The 24,884-nt window shown below is 37.8% G+C and overlaps 1 protein-coding gene across 1 annotated transcript; it reads right to left on the bottom strand.

The window, feature by feature from the left end:
* Nucleotides 1-9,905: 9,905 nt before the first annotated feature.
* LOC142176057 (uncharacterized) lies at nt 9,906-15,507 on the bottom strand. Its single transcript, XM_075243115.1, has 5 exons — nt 15,444-15,507; nt 15,141-15,327; nt 13,776-15,039; nt 10,124-10,305; nt 9,906-9,996 (listed from the first exon to the last, which is right to left on the bottom strand). The coding sequence occupies exons 1-5, from the start codon at nt 15,505-15,507 to the stop codon at nt 9,906-9,908; spliced, it is 1,788 nt and encodes a 595-aa protein (XP_075099216.1).
* Nucleotides 15,508-24,884: the final 9,377 nt, after the last annotated feature.

The raw sequence follows: 24,884 nt of genomic DNA on the forward strand, positions 1-24,884 counted from the left end.
ATGTACAATTAGTCACTCCCATCTCAATTATGCTCCATGGGAGCTAACAGAAATAGTTAAGAGAAGGACGAATATCAGGAACCGACTGGGGTTAGAGTAACCTAAAATGATGGTTGGATTGCTTTCATTAGTCGACATTTTCGAAGGATATTGTAAATGTGCTAACAAAATCTCCTTGTACGACACCCAGATGGTACACTCTGAAATAATACAACTAGATATGAGTACTATAAAGATAGGCACTGGAAGCCTTGAAAGGATAAATGTTACCTTAATATGGCTCATATCCCTAGTAAAGAAAGAATGCTAGGCAATCCGAAAAGATAGTAGATGGAGAAAGGGAAACTAAAAGCAAAGGAACGTCCTATTAAAAAATTTCAAAAGAAAGTGATAGAAAGAAATGTTAGCAGGAAATAGGAAGAGAGCTAATGAAGCATTAAGAGTAAGATGTAATACATGGATGACAACGGTAGGTCAAAAAGATGGTAGAGTCTATAGTCAAGTGAAGGAAAAGACGAGAGGTGACATTCCTTGAGAGTTGAGACAGCAAAGGAGTATAGGCCATAAAATCATATCTTCATTTTGAGAAATAAGTTCGCAACTCTAACGTGATTACCAAAAGGAAAAGTTAGACCCCAGAGTAATAGAAACTAGTATGGATTGGTGAACAAGAAGCTAAACGTGAATTAGGGGCTAAGTGATTTGATAATAGTCAATATCATGAGAATTTCAAATTGCGTTCCGGCGATAATAGAATGGACCACAAAAGAAGATTCATGAGAAATTCAGAGAATGGTCATTCAGGTAGACACTTCCCTAAAACAAGCAATGTGAGTAAAGTTAAACTTAAGGAACTGTGTGTGCCAATTATACTAGGTGTCACCATCATGAGTAAGGAATTTTATTATTCTTGGTACAGAAGGATTGCCGCAAGGCAAGTAAGGGTCATCGATAATGTGAGAAGACGCCAAAGATGAAGAGGTAAAACATCTACAGGTAGATCGTCGTAGTACTAAATCTTAGTACTTCCCTAAAGGGGGAAATATGGAGCGATACAGCATTAAGTCAGAATTAAGTAGTTCTAGTAATTATGGAATGGTAAAGGAGGAATGCGATGAAAATGAGAAAGGAATAAGATAACACTTATTCAAACCCTACAAATATGCTACGAGTTATGCAAGCACGACGTCAAGGAAAGGAAGTAAGGGTTCCTTCCCGGGATGTTACTAATAGATAAGGAGCCAGTGTGAGACGTAAGTTAGGACAAATGAAACAACCCAAGAAATATTACGCGACAATATTAATATGAGGACGAGCCAATGAGTAGTTAGCAGTTAATTCAGGACGAGCCTAATTATCACTAGACAAGATGATACAGACAAATCAACTGATCGTGCAAGATAAACATAGTGAACCCCAACATAGAGAATTCAGTCTGGCCAATATGACATCGGGACCCTTGAGAAATATTCAGATAGGAGTTGTGGTAGTTAAAGGTATCGTATAGATGTTATGGAAATAAAAGAAAGTACCACTGGGAAGGCAGTCAAAATATCAGTTTAGAAGCAACCCTACAAGCATAAGGGCACGGAGGTAAACAACTACGGATGATTATAGGAAAGGAAGGGCATAAAAAAGGTCTGTAATAAGCTCATAGCTTTACGAGAGTCAAGAGTTCTCCCTAAGTACTATAACGAAAGACTGGCTGAGGAGCTAAGGAAGAAGGCTTCAACCTAAGCACAACGACCCAAAGAGGAAATGGTCATGTAACAACAGTCTCGCAACGACATTGTAAGAACTCCAAAGGAAAGTGGCACCAAACATGGCTAATGAACGGGAAGTAAAGTCAAAGGTAGTATTCGAGATTATATGAGTTTCACAAATATTCCACCATGCGTGGGAACTAAGATAAGCTAAGTAGGTACACAACAAGGGACAAAAAGACTAGGAAAAGCAATTACTTACATTTGAAGAAAGCTAAAATGGAATGAAAGGAATTATTCGATTAATGATCAGCCGAGAAGACTCCAGTATAAGTTAAAAGAGAGAATTGAGTCCAGGTCATAGACAAAGGATTGAATTATTAGAAGATTGTATCCTGGATATTCCATAGAGTCCATGAAGGGTTAAATTAATAACTAATACCATGATCCGCAGATCGGAAGATAGATTAAGCCTACACAAGGGTTGATCAAAGGGAAGAGGAAATTAAGGAGTTACATCAACTAAGTAAATCAGGAGTATGATTATTGGACCTAAAAACTTATCGAAATCGTGATCGAGAACATTGCAGGATCACTTTTAATATTAAAGGTACAAGAGGGATAGTACAACACCCATAATCTATAATGGCTCTACAAGAAAGCCAGTTAGAAGAAGTACCAGCCTTATAAGAAGTCAATATGAAACTCTCATTGAATTGTGTATGTACCATAGGTGCGAGTATTATAATAGAGCTTCAAGTTATGGACGTGAATTATACCTAGGTGGAAGGGAGGTCAGGAAAGAGATAGAAGATATGATGCGAGATTTTAAGGTAAGTAAGGTAAAGGTGAACAATGTACGAGATACTCAAAGGCAGAAGATCGTGAATAGTCTATACTTCGGATAACAGGATATAAGCACGGGGATCTAATAATCGGGAATGATAGCGGCATGTCTTCTAGCCTATGGTTTCTAAGTACTGAGAGATCTAGTTAAGAGAGTAGAGAAAAGTTGGAGACGATGTGATGTCTCACTTGACGTTCCAGAATAACATAAGGGAATCTATGGTGCAAGCAAGTTGAAGGAAAGTTGCGAGTAGTATAAATGGATATGTATAGGTTGCAAGCTAAAGTATGGTAGAGCGACAAAGTTTTAAGAAAACATGAGTGAGGATGAGGAAAGGCAAGTGAAAGGGTGACGAGAATGGATGAGTCATCGGGATTAAGTCCATGGAAACAAGAGAGATAATGGTTTCTCTAAGTTATTGAAAGTTCAGTATAGCCTAAATGAACTCAAAGGAGTCTAAGATTAATAGCATTTAGAAAGAATAAAATGCTGACCTGGTAATAAAATGAGGGTATAATTGTGACAGATAAAGGATGACGTTTGGGCCTTCGTTTGAATAATGATTTGAAAAAAAAAGAGAAGGAGAAAAGATTTCGCTGGCGGCACGAAATTAGGATACCCCCATAAGGTGAATCACATTGAGACACTATGAAATACGATTATGGGAATCACTTCAAATATTCCTTAATGCAACGTAAGCCCTAGCGGCAATGTATTACGTAAGAAGTTTCAAGTCTTCAAGTAGAGGATTGTAGATCAACATTGAGATGAATCAACAATGGACAAATACAAGTTACAAAGTATGACATGAGATTAGGCTATGATTCTTAAGACGAACGGTAATGAAAGAGCATTAAAGGACTGAGATTTATACCTAAAGGATAGGCAACAAAAGTAACTGGGAGCTTGGTAAGCATACCTCAATAACGATAAATTGAAGTGAAAATTATAGTATAGTATAACCCATGTAGATGCAGTAAAGTCATATGAATGGATAACCATATCTATGAAATAAAATATGGCCATATTCGCAAGTTCTACAAAGTACTGATCAAAGAAATTCAGTATACCTATAGATGCCCAGAGAGGCATCCTATTAAGCCTTGTATATATTTATAAAGTAAGGCCTAGAAATTGACTAAAAGATAAAAGGAAAAAGGGAAGATGAATCGCACAAGCGCGCTTACAAAGCCAGGGTCATACATGCTGCATGACAAGAGGTAGCAGCAGTTGCGAGATTAGAAAGATTTCGACCACAAGTCATGATATAAGCAAAAAGACTAAAGGGGGGAGTACCCTAGACCTTGGATTTATTCGCAGAGAAACTGCTTAAATAGTAAGAAGAGTATTAAGGTATTCACAAGAGCTATAAGTTATGAAAATGATAAAAACATCAGTCAACATTAGAGGACGAATGTTTCAAAGGAGGGAATGATGTTACACCCCGCAATATTAAGATGATGTTACGTCCTACAGTATTATATTACGATGATGTTATGCCCTGCAGTATTGCACTATGGTGATGTTACCGCTTTGTAGTATTAAGTTACGACGATGTTGCATCTTGTAGTATTGCACGTTGAATTTGTCGTAAGGTAATTGACATCAGTCCAAGTAAAAGATTATTTGGAGATTACAAGGATTATGCAATTTCACAAATGATGAGTAAATTCGTGAAGGTGAAAGGGGAAGCAAGTCAAAGAAAATGAATTTTCATCAAAGTTTGGTATTTTGGGATAAAATACGGCCCGAGCTAAAATATCCGGTATTTATGGACTAGTGTCATATAAGGTACTACATGACCATGCTAGTAAGGTGTACAAGGTATGTTAAAAGAGAGTAGTATTTTAAGTAAGTTGAGATAATTCTTAATTATGCGAGTAATTGGTTAATTATTGGGTAATGGGGTATTACACAATTAATTAAAAAATCAATTGGATAAAGATGAGAAAACCAACGTGGCAGCAAGCCACTCTTGCCCAAATGACTCTTGATCAATTTTAGTTAAGTGGCAACTTAGCATATTAAGTACAAGACACTCCATTTCCAAGATTTTCAATACAAATAATTTGATTCCTTACAAACAACTTGATTTCTTGAAAACAACCTGATTTTACTACAATCAGAAGTGGGGCGTTAGCCATTCTCATCAAGTTTTCAATACATTTCATTCTAAAACAAACACTTCAATCCTTATATTTTATATACTAAAGTACTACAATAAAAAACAAGAGCAATTCTTACAAGTTTGATGCAAGTCTGATTTCTTCTTAATACAAATTCAAGACATGTCCAAACCAACGCTACAACTCCATCCAACAAGCTTTTAACAAAAGTCTCGCAACAAAGTAATTCCGACGAAATTTCTTAGCACATTAGCAACGCGAGATTTTGTGATTCTACGAAAGTACGGTGCGGCCTTTTCCAAGAATATCATACAGATTTTTCCCTACTCCAGGTATGTTAAGGCTATCCCTTCTTTCTTTTGGCATGATCTATACGATACGAATGAAACGTGCAAATGCACAAATTCCATGAATAACTTTATTCATAGAAGTATTAAAAATATCTATGTTCTTGAATTTCCATGTGTCATAATACTTTATCATCTGTTCATGGGTATCAAAAAAATACCAAAGTTGAAAAGAGTTTACTTTATGATATTAATCAGAGGCATAATGGTCCTATGACATACCGAGAGATTTTATTAACGTATTTCATATGCACTTCATGCATTTATACATGTACATTGACCCATGACCAAGATGGCGTTATATACGCATATATATATATATATGTATGTATATATACGCATATATATATATATATATGTATGTATATATACGCATATATATATATATATATATATGTGTGTGTGTGTGTGTGTGTATATATATATATATATATATATATATGGGATATGGGAAAAGGTTACGGTGTTATATACGCATCACCACATGATCAGCTGGTATACGTTGATGATTTTACCCACAGTGGTTGATATGATATGATAGGATGCCCTCAGAGGCTGACGATGTTATGAAATATGTACCTATTCACGACATGACATTCATACGCATATGCATGACACTAAAAGTATTTCATGATTTACAGAGTTATCCAGACTTACAGGTTGAGTCAATTACTCTATATTTCTTCCATGTATGTTATGTACTTATTTATGTGTCTTACATACTTGGTACATTATTCGTACTGACGTCCCTTTTGCCTGGGGACGCTGCGTTTCATGCCCGCATGTCTTGATAGACAGGTCGAGAGCCCTCCAAGTAGGCTATCAGCTCAGCGGAAGATGTTGGTGCGCTCCATTTGCTTCGGAGTTGCTTGTTTGGTTGGTATGATTTAGATGTGTATTGATTAGTATGGTGGGACTCTGTCCCGACCTTTATGAAAATTTCATATTCTTAGAGGCTTGTAGACAGATGTCATGTACGTAAGATATTGTATGGCATTGTCGGCATATATTCAGGGAACGAGCGGTTATTTTGGGCTTGTAGGCCCGTATGTCTTATGTATAGATTGGTATTTCGTGTTGTATCCTACCTATTTCACGGTAGCCTCTTCGGCTCAGTTATTTATGATAGTATGACATGAAAAGATATGTTATGTTGGTACTTGGTTGAGTAAGGTACCGGGTGCCCATCGCGGTCCATCGATTTGGGTCGTGACACATTGATTGAGTTGTGTACCAAGTGTGACAAGTCCCTTTTCTGGTTCTTTGACAGTAAGTTTGTTAGATCATCAAAACATAAAGCTAAGGTACTATAAACCCATCAATTTCCCCATTTTTTATGATGACAAACTTAGAAATTGATAACCCATATTCGGAGCAAAATAAACCAGATAAAGTAATAGGAACTTCACAAGTTCCCCCTAACTTTATGCTTCCCCCTTAATCAGATCCATGTTTCAATTATTATTCCCTCTTTTGACATCATTAAAAATACACAAGCGACAAATCAACATAAAGAAGTCTAGACTAGCTAACTCATGTCACATATGTGCATACCACATGATAGAAAAGAGAAGCAGAGAAACATAAGCATTCATAGCAAAAGAGGATAGTTTTCATTACTTTTTATAAAACATAAACCTTTGCCATTACAGAAAAGGCATATTTGGAATGTTATCATCGGGAGCAGTACAAGGAAATTCCATCCACACCATAAAATAAAAGCAAAAACAACTACTATAGAGTCATCAACAACAAAAGAGATAATCTAGAAACTGGTCACTGAAGGGTTAGCCTAGGGAACACTAGAAGGAGAGGTCTTAGAAGTTGTAGCAAGAGTGTTGAGAACGAGATCAATTTGAGCATTGGCCGACATTTGCTCTGCGAGCAGTTTCTCCTTCAGGTTCTCAACTTGTTGCCTGAGATCAGCATTTTCTTTAGTCAGACAAGCAACCTCTGCATTTGACCCTAGTTCCCCTTGAGCCTGATGACTCTCCAAAATGGCATTCCTTGCCTTCAACTTCATAATCTCCTCAGTAGCACTATTATGGGCATTGATAAGCTGTGAGATTGTCGAAGTGCTTCCTACCCCTCCACCTTTTTCAATACATTCACATTCTTCTAGAGTAGTTTAAGAGAAGGTCTGTTTCTTGGTCCCTATCTTGGGATGTCCCAAAGGCACATCAAAGAACTTGAAGACATGCGTGAGAAGAAATCCATAAGGAAGACCATGGTTTCTATCTTTGAAAATTGCCACCTTTTGCACGTACTCAATCATTATGGCTAGCAGATTAACAAATAGGAACCCATCCAGTGCTTACATGAAATACAGATCAGACTTGGAAGTGATGGACCTCCTCTCAGCATGGGGTAGAAGGACCTTGTTTACCAACTCAAACAGGAGCTGATAAATAGGAAGCAAAGCTTTTTTATGCACTTGTTCCCCATACTGGACTGCTCTTCTTTACAATAACATGCCTAAAATTTGATCGCATACGTCCTTGACAGAAAACATACCATTAGCAGGGACCTTAAGTATGTCTTCAAGCAGAGCAGCATCCAGAACAATATCAACTCCATTGACCAGTGCACAACTATGGTCAGATTCAGCAGTGAAGAGGTCAGCATAAAAACTTTGGACCTCATCCTCATAGACTTTGGGCACATCCACTTTGAACAGATGTCCCTACTATTGAAATTCAACCATTTCAAGGATTTGTCTCATGCCAGTCATCTCAGATATTTCTGGGTCGAATGTGCGACCCCACAGACATACCTCAATCTTTCTTTGCCGGACATACTTTCACGTTTCACTTTCTTCACAAAATCGGGTTCCCTCACAGTTTCCAATTTTCTTTTACTAGACTTCACACTCGACTTACCCTTTCTACTTGATTTCACTAGAATTTCCTCATCAAACAGTGCCTCTTCAGCCATTACTTGTTTCAACTTGTCACTGCATTTTACTAACTTTGAACTTGGCATTGCAACACCTTCCTCCGAAGCATTTTCATCGGATCGCTTCTTTTTCTGAGATCTCTTGACTAAGGAACTTGGTTCCTCTATAGCTTCCTCATCCACTTCCACAACAGGGATGTTCTTGTCACACACAACCTCTCCATTTTTCACCAGCCTCTTTTTCTTCTTCTTGGCAGACTCAAGAGCCTCATTTGCCTGCAACCTAATAGTAGGTCACTTAGGAGAGGGCTCAGGAATGGCTACTGGCCTCCTTCTGGCAATGAACACATCTAGAGCAACATTATCCTGATCTTCTTCATCACTAGACATCATAGCAGGAGCCAAAATTTCCAAAGGATCAACATCAATGTGAGGAGAAGGAGCAGGGTTGAAACTGACCTAGGAAGAGGATCCTTGACCTGTTTCCTCAGGAGAGAGGTCAGGTCTTTCAAGAAGGGTCCCAGTAGGTTCTTCTGGTATAGGATTTTCAAAGAGCACCACAGTTCCTTCTCCCACCAATGACTTAGTCTCTTCCCCCTTAGATTCAGACATAGTCTCTTCCCCCTTAGACTCAGACATAGTAGGGGTAACTCCATACACTATTCCTTCAACAGATATAGTCAATATATTTCTATGGCCTCTTTCTTTGGAGATTCTGGGTGCAGCAAACTCCAAGATAGGAGTACTTGAAGATTGATTAATACCAACCTCAGAAGACTTTTCTACCTATGGAGTATCACTCTGTTCTCTATCTTTGTTTTGTGTTGTGAGAATCTCAGGCGACAAAGATAAGAAGTTATTGAGTTTGGGGGTTTCTGAGTTCTCAACACTTAGAGAGAGAGAAGGGTCTGAGGGAGTAATGGAGGAAATAAAGGGTGAAGGAGAATCAGGTTTAGGAGTATCATCTACAATGGTGGTGGAAAAGGGAATGGTGAGAAGTGTTTCACTAGAAATAGAAGAGTCAAGGGTTTTCTCTGGAGTTTTCTAGACTATGGTGGGGATTATCGGTTGATCTTCAGCCATGGTGGAGAAGAAGTTTGAAAGTTCTGGAGAGGGACTGAAGAGAAGGAAAGAGAGAGAGAGAGAGAGAGAGAGAGATAAAGAGAGAGAGAGGGAGAGAGATATGATCGTTCAAAGTGATGAGGGGGTTTTAATGGGAGAAGAGACAATTATGAGGGAGAGAGAAACCAGTTCTGAAATGCCGGTGCTTTTCGGGGAGATGTAACATTTCAGAGGGGAGTGAAGGGATTTGAATGAAAAAACGTGACATATAGGGTCTGAAAAGGTTGATGACATGGCACTTAATTTTTGTTTCCTTTTAAGATATGTATGAAAAAACACAAGACTACTAACATGTGGTACAAGAACCAGGTTCTTGACCTGTCTTTCAAAAATTCTCAATCCTCTTTTACCGCTCATACAGTGCTTTTGCAACTTCTATAATCATCATGCGTGTCTACCTGCAACAGTATTGAAGTGAGTTAGGCTTGGCCGGAAAACACTTTAGCTAATTTTACCTAAATGTGACTTTCATAGCCATATGGTAGGAATCAGGTTCTCAATTAGGCTTTATTAGCCCCAGCTCCATCCTGTTTCTCTCAAAATATTCTATGCTTAGTGCTTTGGTGAAGATATCTGCAATTTGGTCTTCTGTACTGCAGAACTTCATACAGATAAGCCCCTTCTTCACATTGTCTATGAGAAAATGATGTCTCACATCAATGTGCTTGGTTCTTTTATGTTGAACCAGGTTCTTGGCCATGTTGAGTGAACTAGTGTTGTCACATAGAAGAGGCACACAGCCAGTGTACACACCAAAATCTTCCAATTGTTGTTTGATCTATAGGAGCTGAGCACAGCCAGAAGCTGCAGTAAAATATTCTGATTCAGCTGTTGAAAAAGCAACTGAATTTTGCTTCCTTATGCCCTATGAGATGAGGCATGATCCTAGAAAGTGAGCCATTCCAGATGTGTTTTTCATGTCCACAAGATAACCTGCATAGTCAGCATCAGCATACCTAATAAGATTAAAATTGTCACATGAAGGGTAGTATAGGACCAGGTCCTGTGTTCCCTTAAGATATTTCAAAATTCTCTTGGCAGCCTTCAGATGAGATTCCTTGGGATTTGACTGAAACCTTGTACATAGCCCCACTAAAGACAATATCTGGTCTGTTGGAAGTGAGATAGAGAAGAGACCCGATAATTCCTCTATACATGGTTTGATTTACAAGAGAGCCAGATTCATCCATATCCAGCTGAGTAGCAATGGTAATGGGAGTGTCAATCACTTTTGATGCTTCCATATCAAACCTCTTCAGAAGCTCCTGGATATATTTCTATTGACTGATGAATGTACTCTTTATGGACTGCTTTACTTGAAGACCCAAGAAGAAATTCAACTCACCCATCATGCTCATCACAAACTCACTTCACATGATTTTTGCAAATTCTTCACATAGTGAATCAGTTGTTGCCCCAAAAATGATATCATCAATATATACTTGAACGATGAGCAGGTTCCTCTCTCGTTTCTTCAGGAATAAGGTGTTGTCAATTTTTCCTTTTGTAAAACTATTTTCTCAGAGAAACTTTGACAATCTTTCATACCAAAATCGAGGAGTCTACTTTAACCCATACAGTGCCTTATCATGACATTCAAAACCTGGAGGTTGCTTTATATAAACTTCTTCCTTGAGGAAGCTATTTAGAAAAGCACTTTTGACATCCATTTGAAACAAAGTGAATTTCATATGTGATGAAAAGGCAATGAGGATTCTAGTAGCTTCCATGCGAGCAACCGGAGCAAAAGTCTCATCATAATCAATTCATTCCTCCTTATTGTAGCTTTGGACCACTAGCCTTGCCTTGTTCATTGTAGTGTTTCCATGTTGTAACGACCCGATCGGTCGTTTTGAGCTTTTGCACTTTGCTTGCCACTTCTCAGGCATGACTTGCCCCGTGTGATGTATTATGACTTATGTAAATCGTTAGTTTTGGTTTTCAGGGTAATCGAAATGAATTTAGAAGAACAGTCCTCAGTTTGAAGCTTGAAATTTGAAAGGTTTGACCAAGATTTGACTTGTTGGTATATGATCGTGGATCGGAATATTTTATGATTTGGTTAGCTCCGTTAGGTGATTTAGGACTTAGGAGCATGATCGGAATGCATTTTGGAAGTCCGTGGAAGGTTTAGGCTTGAATTGGCGAAATTGAGATTTCGGCATTTTCCGGTTGACAGGTGAGATTTTGATATAGGGGTCGGAATGGAATTTTGGGAGTTGTAGTAGTTCCATTGTGGCATTTGGGATGTGTATGCAAAATTTCAGGTCATTCAGACGTGGTTTTGTTGGGTTTTTTTATCAAAAGCGGAATTCAGAAGATTTTAGAATCCTAGGCTTGAATTTGATGTGATTTTGATGTTTTAATGTTGTTTTGAGCATTTCAAAGGTTGGAACGAGTTTGAATAAGATTATGGGATATGTTTGTGCTTTTTGTTGAGGTCCCGGGGGCCTCGAGGTGATTCCGGATAGGTAACGGAAGGATTTGGAATTGAGTTTTGTAGCTGAAGCATTTGGTTCTGTCATAACCGCACCTGCGGTTGGGAGACCGCAGGTGCTATGATCGCAGAAGCGAAAGGCAGCCGCAGATGCGGCCAAGTAGAAGTCTTTAGGAATAGCAGAAGCGGTGAAGTGGGCACACCTGCGGTAGTGCAGGTGCAAGTTTTTAACCACAGATGCGGAGATTGTCATTTTAATGAAAACCGCAGATGCGGTGGAATAGTCGCTAAAGCGGGACCACAAAAAGGACCGCAGATGCGAAAATACCTGGGTCAGAAAGTATATAATGTTCCTTCGCGAATTTTTGCTAAGTTCTCCATTTTTGAAGACGGGAAGCGAGTTAGGGCAGTGAATTCAAGGGATAATCGAAGAGAATCAGTTGGGTAAGTTCCCTGAGCTTCATTACTCATGTTTATGATCATTTTTCCATTGTTTAATCATGTTATTAGTGGAAATTAAGGAATAAAATTGAGGGATTAGGGCTTGATAGTAAGAGACCTTTGAGTGGGGACTTGATGGGTCATTTGAGGTCCGATTTTGATGTTCTTGATATATATAGACTCGTGGGAGGATGAGGATTCTATTGATGTTAATTTTGTTAGATTCTAAGATGTGGGCCCGGGGGCCAGGTTTGAACAATTTCGGGATTTTTATGTAAATTGAATATTTTCGAGTGAGTTTTTTTCCCTTAGCATATTTTAATGGTTATGTACTGATTGTGGCTAGATTTGGAGCATCCGTAGGTCGGTTCGTGAGGGAAAAGGCATCGCGGGCTAGAGTTTGGACCAGATTGAGGTGAGTAATAATTGTAAATGATATCCTGAGGGTATGAAACCCCAGATTGCATATCGTTGTGCTATATTGAGGTGACGCACACGCTAGATGATGAGCGTGGGGTCGTGCACTATTGGGGATTGTGACTTAGTCCGTCCTGAATGACTATTTTACCGCGTATTTGACTGAAATCTATTTGTTATCATCATGTTTTGGGCTGAATGCCATATTTGGGCTAGATGCCAACTATTTGAACCCTTAGGGGATTTTATTGATATTTCCTCACTGTTTTGACTTTATACTTGAACTTAGTCATGCTATATTTCACTGTTTTCATAACTCAGCCATGTTTACTTTGTTTTAATATATCAAATGATATCTCAAATAATATTTTGGGTTGAGCATCATGTTTTACTATTGCTCGAGTGGCTTATGTGATTTTAGACTGAGTAAGGTCGAGAGCCTGTGCTGTGAGGATACTTTTGGGTCGGGCTGCACGCCGCAGCGGTGATACACTGATTATGTTTATAAGGCTGAGGGGCTGAGATATGTATGCCACCAGGTGGCTTGTTGATATGAGGTCGAGGGTCTAGCAATGATGCCACGAGATGACTTGATATTGTGCTTGGGTCGTAAGGGGCCCCTCCAGGAGTCTGCACACCCCCAGTGAGTACAGGTACCCATTATGATGTGAGATATAGCCTGAGGGCTGTTATTGTTCTGAGATATTGCCCGAGGGGCGGATTTGTTGATACTGTGCCCGAGGGGCGAACCATTATGTGTTTATTTTTCTTAATTACCTGCCATTTATCTGCTTAAATTGTTGAAAAAGGTTTTCGTGAAGTTTAATTTGAATTAAATGACTTTCACATATCTTTCACTAATTTTACTGCTTCATTATAGTCTGCAAATGTGTTTTATGTGATTTCTTGCTTTCAGTCTTTATTTATGATTATTACTCACTGAGTTGGAGTACTCACTTTACTCTCTGCACCCCATGTGCAGATTCAGGCGCATCTGGTCCCGCTCTCGAATGTTGATCTTTCCAGTTCAGGCGGATCCGAGGAGTCTTTAGGTAGCTGTCGGCGTTCGCATCCTGGAGCTTCTTCCCTATCTTATTTCTCTGAGTTCTTAGTTATTGTATTAAACTCTATAGATTTCTCTAAGTATTTCGGATTGTTTAGATGCTCATGACTAGTGACACCCCAGTATCGGGCTGTGTTGGATTGTATCCGCACATTATGTTGTTAACTGCTTAAACATTGGATTATTTTATCTTGCTTTAGACTGTTTCTTACTGTTTAACTGTTAAATATTTAAATAGGAAGTGTCGGCTGGCCTTGTCTTCACGAGAGGCGCCATAACGACTGGGTCCGAGTTTAGGGTTGTGACATATGTTCATCAAGCTTATTCCTGAATGCCCACCTGGTTCTTATGTTGGTTCGATTTGAGGGTCTAGGTACCAGGTGCCATACGTTGTTCCTTTCGAACTGATGTAACTCATCTTGCATGGCTGTGATCCAGTCTGCATCTTTTAAGGCTTCTTTAATGTTTTTGGGCTTTATTTGGGAAAGAAAAGCTGAGAAGGCAAATGAGTTTCTGGCTTTTGATCTAGTTTGCACTCCTGAATCCAGAGGTGTAATTATATTGTTAAGAGGATGGGAGCGTTTGTGTTTCCAGTTGGGCACTTGAGCCTCATTTGTAGAGGAGCTGGGTAAATCTGACTGGTTCCCTGGCATTCTTCTTTCAGCTACCTGTCGGGTACTTTGAACTGCATCAACCACTCTTTCTTCAATTTTAGTAGTTATAATTGTGGTACTTGGTTCCTCTCTGGTTGATGAGGAAGAGACTGCATTGTCTTCACTTGGCTCCTTCACTTGACTCATCATGTCTGCCTTTCCATTTGCCATATCAATGACTTCACCTGGAACTAGCAGAGGCTCTCCATCTTGATCACCCTTGTTGCTTTCCTCATAGGAAAGGTACGACTCATCAAAGATTACATGTACACTCTCCTCTACGCATTGAGTCCGCTTATTGTAGACCTTGTAAGCTTTACTTTGAGAAGAATGTCCCAAAAAGATTTCTTCATTACTCTTGGCATCAAATTTTCCAAGCTGATCATTTCCATTGTTGAGAACATAACATTTGCACCCAAAATTTCTTAAGTGAGTCATCTTGGGCTTCCTTCCATTCAGCAACTCATAGGGAGTTTTGTTCAAGAGAGACCTGATCATGCACCTGTTCACCAAGTAGCAGGCAGTGTTGATAGCTTCAACCCAGAAGTTCTTAGCAATCCCACTATCTATCAGCATTGTCCTTGCCATTTCTTTAAGGGTTCTGTTCTTCCTTTCCACAACTCCATTTTGTTGTGGAGTTCTAGGGGCTGAGAAGTTATGAGTAATCCTATTCTCGTTGCAGAAATCATTAAACTTAGCATTGTCAAATTCTGTTCCATGATCTGATCTAATGCATGCTACTTTTGATTCCATTTTCACTGGAATTTTCTTAACAAAGGCTATACAAATTTCAAAAGTCTCATCTTTTGTTTTAAGGAACAGAGTCCAAGTGAATCTGGAATAGTCATCCACTATCACAAAAATGTATCTTTTTCCTCCCCTGCTTTGCACTCTCATAGGACCACGTAGATCCATATGAAGGAGATCAAGTGGTTTTGAGGTGCTGACATCCTTCTTTGGCTTGAATGAAGATTTCACATGCTTTCCTCTGGTGCAGGCATCACAAACGTTTTGCTCCATAAACTTTGACTTGGGCAGACCACAAACCAGGTCCTTCTAAACTAGCTTATTCAGTAGAGAGAAACTTACATGCCCAATCTTCTATGCCACAGTTCAGCATTATTATCAACTGCTTTCAGGAAACTCAGATCACCACTTTGTAGGGACTCACAGTCAGCAGTGTAGATGTTCTTGTATCTTTTGGCCACAAGTACCACTTCACTCGTTACTAGATTTGTAACTGTGCATATCTTTGACAAGAACTTCATCTTGTTTCCTTTATCACATATTTGAGAAACACTCAGGAGACTGTACTTAAGACCATTGACATAGTACACATTCTCAATTGAGTGAGTGAGTGATTTCCCAATCTTTCCAACTCCAAGAATGTACCCCTTTTCCCATTACCAAAGGATACACTCCCTCCTTGCAAGGCTTTTAGTGAAAGAAAATCCATGGTATTCCCAGTCATGTGCTTTGAGCATCCACTATCCATGAACCATTATTGACTGCTTCTTTTCATTGTTCCCTGCACAAAGAGATCACGGGTTAGATTTAGGAACCCAAGCAAGTTTGGGTCCCTTGTAATAATCAAGAGGATGAAGAAGTGCTCTTATAGTCCATGCAGGTAATATGCGTTTTTTATGGGTGGCACCTGGTCCCTTTTCAGCAGTTACTCTCTCAGCAAAAAATTTGATTTTTTTAAGAGACTGAACCCTAGCTTGGCAATTTTCTTTGAAATGCCTATTGTTCCCACAATGGGTACACAACCAATTGTCAGGTACAGTAACATACTTGCTATGAGGGTTATAAGGAGTTCTCACCCTTTGAAACCTTATTCCCTGCCTGTTTCCACCATTATTAACGTACATGGCAGTAATAGCATTCGAGGACCAGGTCTACTTAAGAGACTTCCCAAGATCATTTTTTACTCTTTCCAATTCTGCTTGAAGTTGTCTATTTTTCTCAAGGTCAGCACGTAGACTAGTTTTTACAGCATTTAACTCGTTTTCAAGCTTAATATGTGCTTCACTAGCAACTTTTTCCCTTTCTCAGAATTTCTAGGCCTACGTTCTGCTTTGAGTTCCTCTATTGTTTCCCTCAAGTCTATAATCACAACTACGAGGCCATATCTTTCTTGCTCTAAGACATCAACTTTCTCCACTAAGTCATTCTTTTCTTTATTGAATTTTTCAGTAGCTTCTTTTAAGTCAACAGCTACTACCATCAAATCGTCTCTTTCATGTTCTACACTAGCAACTTTCTTAGTTAGAACCTCCTTTTCAATTTCCAGATTACCTATGGTTTCCTTCAGATCAACCACACAAACTACCAGGTCATCTCTAGTTCGTTCAACATCTCCTAACTCTATGGTTAAGGCATCCTTATCATCTACAAGACTATGATAGGCATCAATTAATACATTTGTTAATGACATGAGTTTCTTAGGAGAGTAGGATTTCATATTTCTCTGAACATCCCTGAAAGTTACCTCATCATTATCATCATCTTCATCATTGTCTGACTGCGCCATCAAGGCAAATATTGAATCATATTCATTTGCTTCACTTTCAACAGCCCTCATAGAACTATCACCTGCATCATTTTCTTCTTCAGACTCACTGGAGGAATCTCCCCATGCTTCAAGAACTTGCTTCACAACGTTGTCAGAGACGTTCTTTCTTTTGAAGCGTTTGTCAGGAATCGGGTTTCTCTTGGCTGCTTTATCAGGCTTGTACTTGAAGTGTTCTTGCTTTAGGAGAGGGAAATCTTTGATGAAATGCCCTGGCTTACCACATTTATGACAGAGGTCATAATTCTTTAGTTTGCTGGAACTGCCAGCTTTGGTATGCCTCTATTCCTTCAGACCATCTTCTGAAACCTTCTGGTTAGGTAAGCCATGTCATTGTCCTCTTCACTTGAGTCATTGTTTTCAGCTTTGAGTATCACGTTATTTTCCTTCTTTGGTTCTCTTCTTCTACTATCCTTTTTCTTCTTCATTTCGTAGGTTTTCAGATTTCCAACTAGCTCATCTATAGTTAGGGCCTGCAGATCCTTTGCTTCAGTAATGACATTCACTTTACTCTCGCATGAACTGGGCAAAACACTAAGAATTTTTCTCACTAGCTTGTTCCTAGTGTCACACCTCCTTTTTACCGCGCCCGCGGGGCGCGTGGGGAGTTTTCTCCAATTAAAGGACAGTCGAAACGGGATTTGTTTGTTTGTTTTAGAGTCGCCACCTGGGAATTTTAAGGCGTCCCAAGTCACCGGTTTTAATCCCTGAATCGAGGAGAATATGACTCTGTCTATTTAACAGTCTGCGCACCAGAAATCCGGATAAGGAATTCTGTTAACCCGGGAGAAGGTGTTAGGCATTCCCGAGTTCCGTGGTTCTAGCACGGTCGCTCAACTGTTATATTCGGCTTGATTATTTTGATTAGCTAAATACATTTTTTATTGCATGATTTTATTGTTACCGCTTCTATTTAGATTTAAAGACCCTTTTTTGAATCGAATCACGCGTACGTGTATCCGTTTTATATATTATATATATTTTAACGTGAAAAATCGTGTCACGCGTACGTATACACAATGATATTGATAATATAATAATTATTATTTTTTTCGAAATTTTTTATTATAAGAAAAAAAAAGGACTAGTTCGAAATTGTGCTTAAAATAAAATTAAGAACGTTCGTCGCTCTTGTATAATTAAATATTGAACCGCACATCTCGAGTTATATGAAATTAATATTGATATTCTCCGAAGAGCCCCCTTTTTATTAAATGTTCGTTCGAAGTTGCGCGAACGCATAATCCGAATTACTTTTAGAAATATAATCAGGTTACGCGAACGCATCCCTAATCACGCAAAATATTCTTAATAGTAGTATAGATTTTCCATAAATTGTTGAATGTTAACCGCAAATTATATTTTTTGCATAAGAATTAAATTTCTCCAAGCCATTCAAATTTAAAAGGGTAAAAATAAACGTGGGATTAATAATACCATTTTTTCGTAAATACAATATATGCATACCCAAAAAATGAATTGCATATAAAACTAGGAAAGAGAATTAATTTGATGAACAAACTAATAGTTTTCGAAGAAATTATATCTCCTTCTCATCTACTTGTTTTTAGTCCAAAGTTATAATGGTTTGGTTAATGTTTGCAATGGAAGATAAGAGTCAAGTTGATAAGAAAAAAGAAATATTACAAACTGATTCAATAAAATTGCTTTATATACAACGTAGTTGTTCGTCGGAACCATTCATAATATTTTAATGTCGTAACAAGCTAATCAATTCACCTTTCTTATGGTTATACATATACCCGTTATCTTACCATATATGAAAAAATACAATCAACATCATTTTAACCTTATTCAACAACAGAGGTTAGAACGTAGTTTTCTTGATATTTCTATTCTACTTTACATTTAGCTAACAATGTTACGGGATGTAATCAATGGCCCATTTTTATGTCATATTCCCTATTTTGACAATTCAAATATAACTATACTAATGAGATTTCGAAATGGACAATATTATTACAAAACTTATGCAAACTTTTAAAAAGAAAACGATTAGATAATAGTCTTCATGTCAAGCATACTACTTTGTTAACCAACTGAAACAAACTGAAATTTAAACTAATAAAATTTAAATGAGTAGAAGACATCCTTATAATTCCAAACTTCATTTACTTGCCATGTTGAAGCTTTTCATGACATGAATTTACAGATATGTACCTGATATTGGAAGCAAAAGAAAATGATGATGAGAATCAGCAGCAGTAATAACAGTACAATAGCAACAACTGCCCAGCAACAGTAACAACCCAGTAACAGACCGGTGGAGTAGTAATTCCAAAAACAAAAGCTTTAAGCTTTAAATGAAACAAACCATTAATACTAATTTCAAACAAAGAAAGAAAGCAGTAGATTTTTTTAGTTTTATTTTTATTTTGAAAGCTTAAATATTTTTTCGGAATTTTTCTCTCTTCTATTCTCTGTCCGTTTTTTTCTCTCTATCTGTGTGTGTATTTTTTTTTCGTATCTCCCTCTATTTCTGTTCTCTGTATTTCTTGTTATGTCTTGTGTTCAAGACTTCACATATATATAATCCCATCCCATAAATCTTTTAATCAATACTTTTTCTCTACCCAACCCATTATCTTTCCACTCATTCCCATTACATTAAATAAACATATCACACCACCCCATTATATTTTGTCCCCCATGCTTTATTTAAAATAATGCAAGATTCCCCTTTAATTTAAATCTTGTCCCCCCTTTATATTAAATAATCATATCACAACCCACCCCATTTCATTTTGTCCCCCATGCTTCAAATAAACAATTTCAAAATGTACAATTCCTAAACTACCCCTTCCGACCTTACTGAAATTACCAAACTATCCCTGAACGTATTACAAATTTAACAAACTACCCATCAGCTATAACACATCAATTAATCAAACTTAACCAAAATATAGACAATATGATCAATTTCTAACAATGTTCAAACAACAATATGAACATGGATGAACATCATAACAACAATATCACATGAACACAATTTTAACAACATTTCAACAACAAATCACATGAACACGAATTGAACAACAAAGAACAACTAAAATTTGATTGAACAATATTTTAGCAACAAACAATCCTATTTTCGGATTCAACAACAACAACAAACAAAGTATGAAGATTTCTAAATTCAATCATATTGAACTTAAAATCAACTCTAACAACATTACAACAAACAATTCTTATATTAAACTTTAAACAAGATTATGAGAACAATTCAAGCAATAATTATAAATGGTAAACAAGAAATCAAACTATACAAAATTCGGATTCAAGATCATCCAAACAAAGTATGAACATGAATGAATCTATTTTAAGACAACAAACATGACGGATTAAACGATTAAAACAATATATTCCTTTAATACAACTAAATTCTTTAAACAAATAACAAGATCGACGAAGAAACAATTATGAACTTAAACTTGAACTTAACAATATTAACAATTTCTAATAATACATAAACACATGAAACAAATTGAAGAAATAGTTGATTAAATTTCAATTTGAATCTAACAAACATCAAACTAACAAATACTTACTTAAACAATAATACAAACATGAAATAAACATGAAAACAACTAATTAAACTTCTATTTTGAAATCTGAAAATTAATTTAACGAAACATATGAACAAACTAAAAATTATTTCAACGACGAACAACGAACAAAACAAGGATTAAATCATTTAACGATTTGAATCCGGAAAATATTAAACAAAATATGGACAAAAAATAAAACTCAAAAACAACTAACCGGAGATGAATCAACGACGCACTTTTATTGTAAGCAAATCTGTCCGAGCCTCGACCAAAGCTCGAACGAAGGACGACGAAGACGAAGAAGAAGTAGAAGCAGCCGCAGCTACTGCCGTGACGAGCAGCAGCACGACGTCGAGAAGCAGAAGCAGCGGCGGAGGAAGGAGTAGCAGCGGCAGCGTCACTATTGCGACGTGGCAGCAGCGGCGACGACCCAGCAGTGGCAGAAACGGGCGGCATCAACTCGACGGAGGAAGCAAAAGCAGTAGCACGGCACAGTAGTAACGGGCATGACAACGATGGTCGTTTGGTGGTGGTTCGGGTGCTCGAGGAATGCAGCCATGGCTGCTAGAGAAGCAGTGGTCGTCCATGGATGTCGAGCTCAAGCTTGAGCTCGACGAAGAAGATGAAAGCAAACGCGGGCAGCTATGGCGCAAAAACAAAAACGACAATGGTGAAGCTTGAGGGCAGCCATGGTTATGTGGTGAAGGGGTGGTTGTGGTGGAGATGGTGAAGTAGCCATTGATGGAGCTTGTCTTTCTTGAGGAAGAAGAAGAAGAAAGATAGAAAGGGGGGGGGGCGGGTGAGTTTTGCAATTTTTAGGGTTTTCTTCATTTTGTTTTTGTTTTGTTTTGTAAAATGTAAGACAAAAAGGGTTTGGGTCTTTTGGGTTATGGACTGGGTCGACCCAGTTCGAAATGGACTGGGTCGTAGGGAAGATTGGGCCATTTTTTGGGCCTATGGCTTGAAATCGAAGAAGAGGCCCAATTCCGACTTTCTTTATATTTTCGCTCTTTTTTCTTCTTTTATTTCTCTAAAACTAAATTATAAAAATACTTAAACTATTATTAAGAATTAAATTAAGTTATAAAAGCGCAAATTAACTCCCAATAACAATTAACGCACAATTAAGTAATAATTAAGCATAAAATTGTATATTTGGACATTAAATGCTAAAAATGCAAACGATGCCTACTTTTGTAATTTTTAATTTTTGTAAAACAAATTTAATTACTAATAACTATAGAATTAAATCCTACATGCAAAATGCGACATATTTTTGTATTTTTTATTAATTTATCAAATAAACACGCACAGACAAATACAAATAATTATTCAAAATATCACAAAATATCACAAAATTGCACACCAAAGAAAAATCATTTTATTTTTGGATTTTTGGGGAGTAATTCTCATATTGGGCAAAAATCACGTGCTTACACCTAGGAATGATTTCTCCAAGCGAATGTAACTCATTTATTGGTAGACGTGAATCTTGTGTGCATGTCTTGAATGGATTCATCGTCCTTCATTCTAAAAAGCTCATACTCAGTGGTGAGCATGTCAATCTTAGATTGCTTTACTTGAGTAGTTCCCTCGTGTGATGTTTGTAAAGCTTCCCATATTTCTTTGGTGGATTTACAGGCTGAGATACTGTTGTATTCATCAGGTCATATCCCACACACCAAGATTATCTTGGCACAAAAGTTTTTCTCCACCGCTTTCCTATCTGCATCGTTGTATTCTTTCCTAGTTTTTGGCATTGTCTCTGAAGGGTCTCCGACATTCTTTGTTGGGACATAAGGACCATCACAAATAACATCCCACAACTCAGAATCTCCTACCATGATGAAGTCATGTATTCTTGTCTTCCACCACCCATAGTATTGTCCATTGAACCTGGGTGGTCTATATGTAGACTGTCATTCCTCGAAGTTTGGTGGAGCAGCCATGAAGATCCTTTCTAGGTGTTAATCTTTTAGAAAGAACCTGCTCTGATACCAATTGATAAAATATATGAGTCCACTAAACTATATAGAGACCAGGTCCTATATAGGTTTCCACAGAGAATGCTAATGTAACAGTAAGTAATGGAACAAGGAACTTTTAGGTGGAAAAATCCCTGCTCAATGGGATAAAAAATCATGACCTACACTGGTAGGATTTCAACTTCACTATGAGCAAACTTCATATTACAACCTATGCAATCTAGGAATTAAACTCCTAATTCTTCACTAATTTGTAATACACTTATTACAAGCCACTTTGCAATACACCTATTACAAAGACTTCAACTATGACTAACTCTAGTCACGATACAAACACTGAAGGTTTATGGTTTTCAAGAGGTTCCTAATTAAAGCTTCTAGATAAGCAAAGTAGGAATTATAATGAAGAACAATTACAAAGTTAAAACTAAACTAAGGACATACAAGAGACTAGCTATAGGAACTGGTATGTAGTAGCATTGTACTTTGTTCTTGATGTACTTAAGAATTGAATGCTTGATTGAGTTACGGCTGGAGAGCTTGAATGAATTCTCAAATGTTCAAGTGATGTTTTTTTAATACTCTTTGTTAATACAACTTGGATGACATCACTTGAATGATATAATCATTTGGTTGGTCAAAGGGGAGTGTCTGCAGTACTGTGTTGCACTATTTTCGTGTACAGTGCAGGCAGTCACTTTCGAGCTGTAGACAGTTGACTTCATACTGCTATCACGAAAACACAAGGGGATCAGGTCCCTGTGTTGATTTTTTATCTTCTGAAGTCATACAACTCACATTAGCTCGAGTCCGTTGATTGAGTTGTGTACCAAGTGTGACAGGTCCCTTATCTGATTCTTTGACAATAAGTTTGTTAGATCATCAAAACATAAAGCTAAAGTATTGTAAACCCATCACTCATTTTATATCTCACTTTAGTTCTTTCACATTCAAGCATATTTATAGGTTATCAATAGTAAGAGCATTTGGGATCAAGGCCGTAAGCATGATTTGAAATTATACTATCTCGACATGTTGATCACACTAGGATATTTTCCCGACGGAGAACACAAGACGATAAGAGAATTTGGTGCATATTCTTAGTATATATCTTTCAACACAATCTTATTCGGAATAGTAAAATATATAAGGAATAACTCGGAACATGAGAATTAGGAACTTGGGCCAACCATACTTGAAACTTATGGGAACATCATGGAATTCGATTTCAAGAGAGAAGTTTAGCCGACATACCTTGTTTGAGCTTTTCTTAAGTTACTACAACGCCCCAACACTTCTAGCAATAACAATCTATAGGAAGATAGCGAAAATTGGTTAATAATTAGAAGGATTCTCATGGTGTAACTCTCTTAGGAATTTTGTCAAACACCTATCATGCAAAATAAACTACAAGGCTCTACAATGGTAATCCATTTTTCCCTCAACCAATTTCAACAAGAAATAACCCAAAATGGTTCACTAACCCCACATAATACAACCTAGTGTCGCATGCATGGCCTATTTCCAACCCCACAATATACTTGAACTCAACCTCTTGCATGAAAGCTTAGGAGTAGGAGTTACCCGGATAGATGATAATCTAGTGATTGGCTTCCTTGATTCTTGAAGATTGGTGCAAGATTGGATGATTAGAATGTTAGGTTTTCTCCTTCTCTCTCTAAAATACTCTTACCTCTCTCTAAGATCATAAGAAGTCCACTTCAAAATGAGCCTCTAAGGCTATTTATTAAAATTGGGTCGAGTTATAAAAATAGGAAAATGGACCCTCCAAACTCAGGTCTACAGTCACAGAATGGACCGCGTAACAGATATGCGGCCAGCAAAATGGGCTGCGAAAATGATGCAAAGAACTGAGCTGGTCTGGACCGGTTTGCGATGGGTCTGCGGTTCGCAGACCACTTATGTGGACGCAAAATGGACCGCAGAATCACCCAACAAAATTCTTCATGCCATATCTGCGATGGACAATGCGGACTGCGAAACAGATGCACGATCGCATAAATGACCGCAAAACATCCTTCAAATTTCAACAAAGTTTTTGCCCAACTTCGCGATGGATATGCGGCCTGTGGAGTGGTTCTGCGGTCTCGAACTTGACCGCAGAAACTGCCTTCTTCTGCCAATGCATTCTACAACCCAAAAAGTTTGTACCACGGCGAGCTTTAACTACTACCCTTGTACACATTGCCCTACCTCGGTACCGCAAAACTTGAATCCCTTGGTGAAATTTTGTGGGGCCTTACACTTTCCACACTTATTACAACAATCATTTCCTTTGAAGTTCCTGTTGGAACTTCCTTTCTTTGGGATCCCACCATTTTTACGAATCATCTTTTGAAATCTTCAAGTGAGATACGTCATGTTAGATTCATCATTACTTGAGTTAGTGTGGACAACTTTAAGAATCAGGTTTTTCTCCTTCTTGGGATCTCTTATTTCAAGATCTTTCTTTCTCTTCATCTCATAGGTTTTGAGATTTCCAATGAGTTCATTAGTGGTCAGCTTCTGCAGATTCTTGGCTTCAGTGATTACATTCACTTTACATTCCTAGGAACCTGGTAAAACATTGAGTGTTTTCCGGACTATCTTGTTTCTTGGGATGACTTCTCCAAGGGAGTGAAGCTCATACTCAGTAGTAAGCATATCAATTTTAGACAGTTTAACCTGAGTAGTTCCCTCATGGGCA

Source organism: Nicotiana tabacum, chromosome 22 (genome assembly GCF_000715075.1).
Source record: "Nicotiana tabacum cultivar K326 chromosome 22, ASM71507v2, whole genome shotgun sequence".
In the NCBI taxonomy this organism is placed as follows: domain Eukaryota; kingdom Viridiplantae; phylum Streptophyta; class Magnoliopsida; order Solanales; family Solanaceae; genus Nicotiana; species Nicotiana tabacum.

Bases quoted from the DNA above. Each gene is read 5' to 3' on its own strand.
- LOC142176057 (XM_075243115.1), bottom strand. From the start codon at position 15,507: ATGGATTTTCTTTCACTAAAAGCCTTGCAAGGAGGGAGTGTATCCTTT. The intron at 10,306-13,775 runs GTACCTAGACCC...AAATATATCCAG, and splicing joins GGAACAACGTATGGCACCTG to GAGCTTCTGAAGAGGTTTGA. The intron at 9,997-10,123 runs GTACAAGGTTTC...TAATCTTATTAG, and splicing joins ATTGTCTTTAGTGGGGCTAT to GTATGCTGATGCTGACTATG.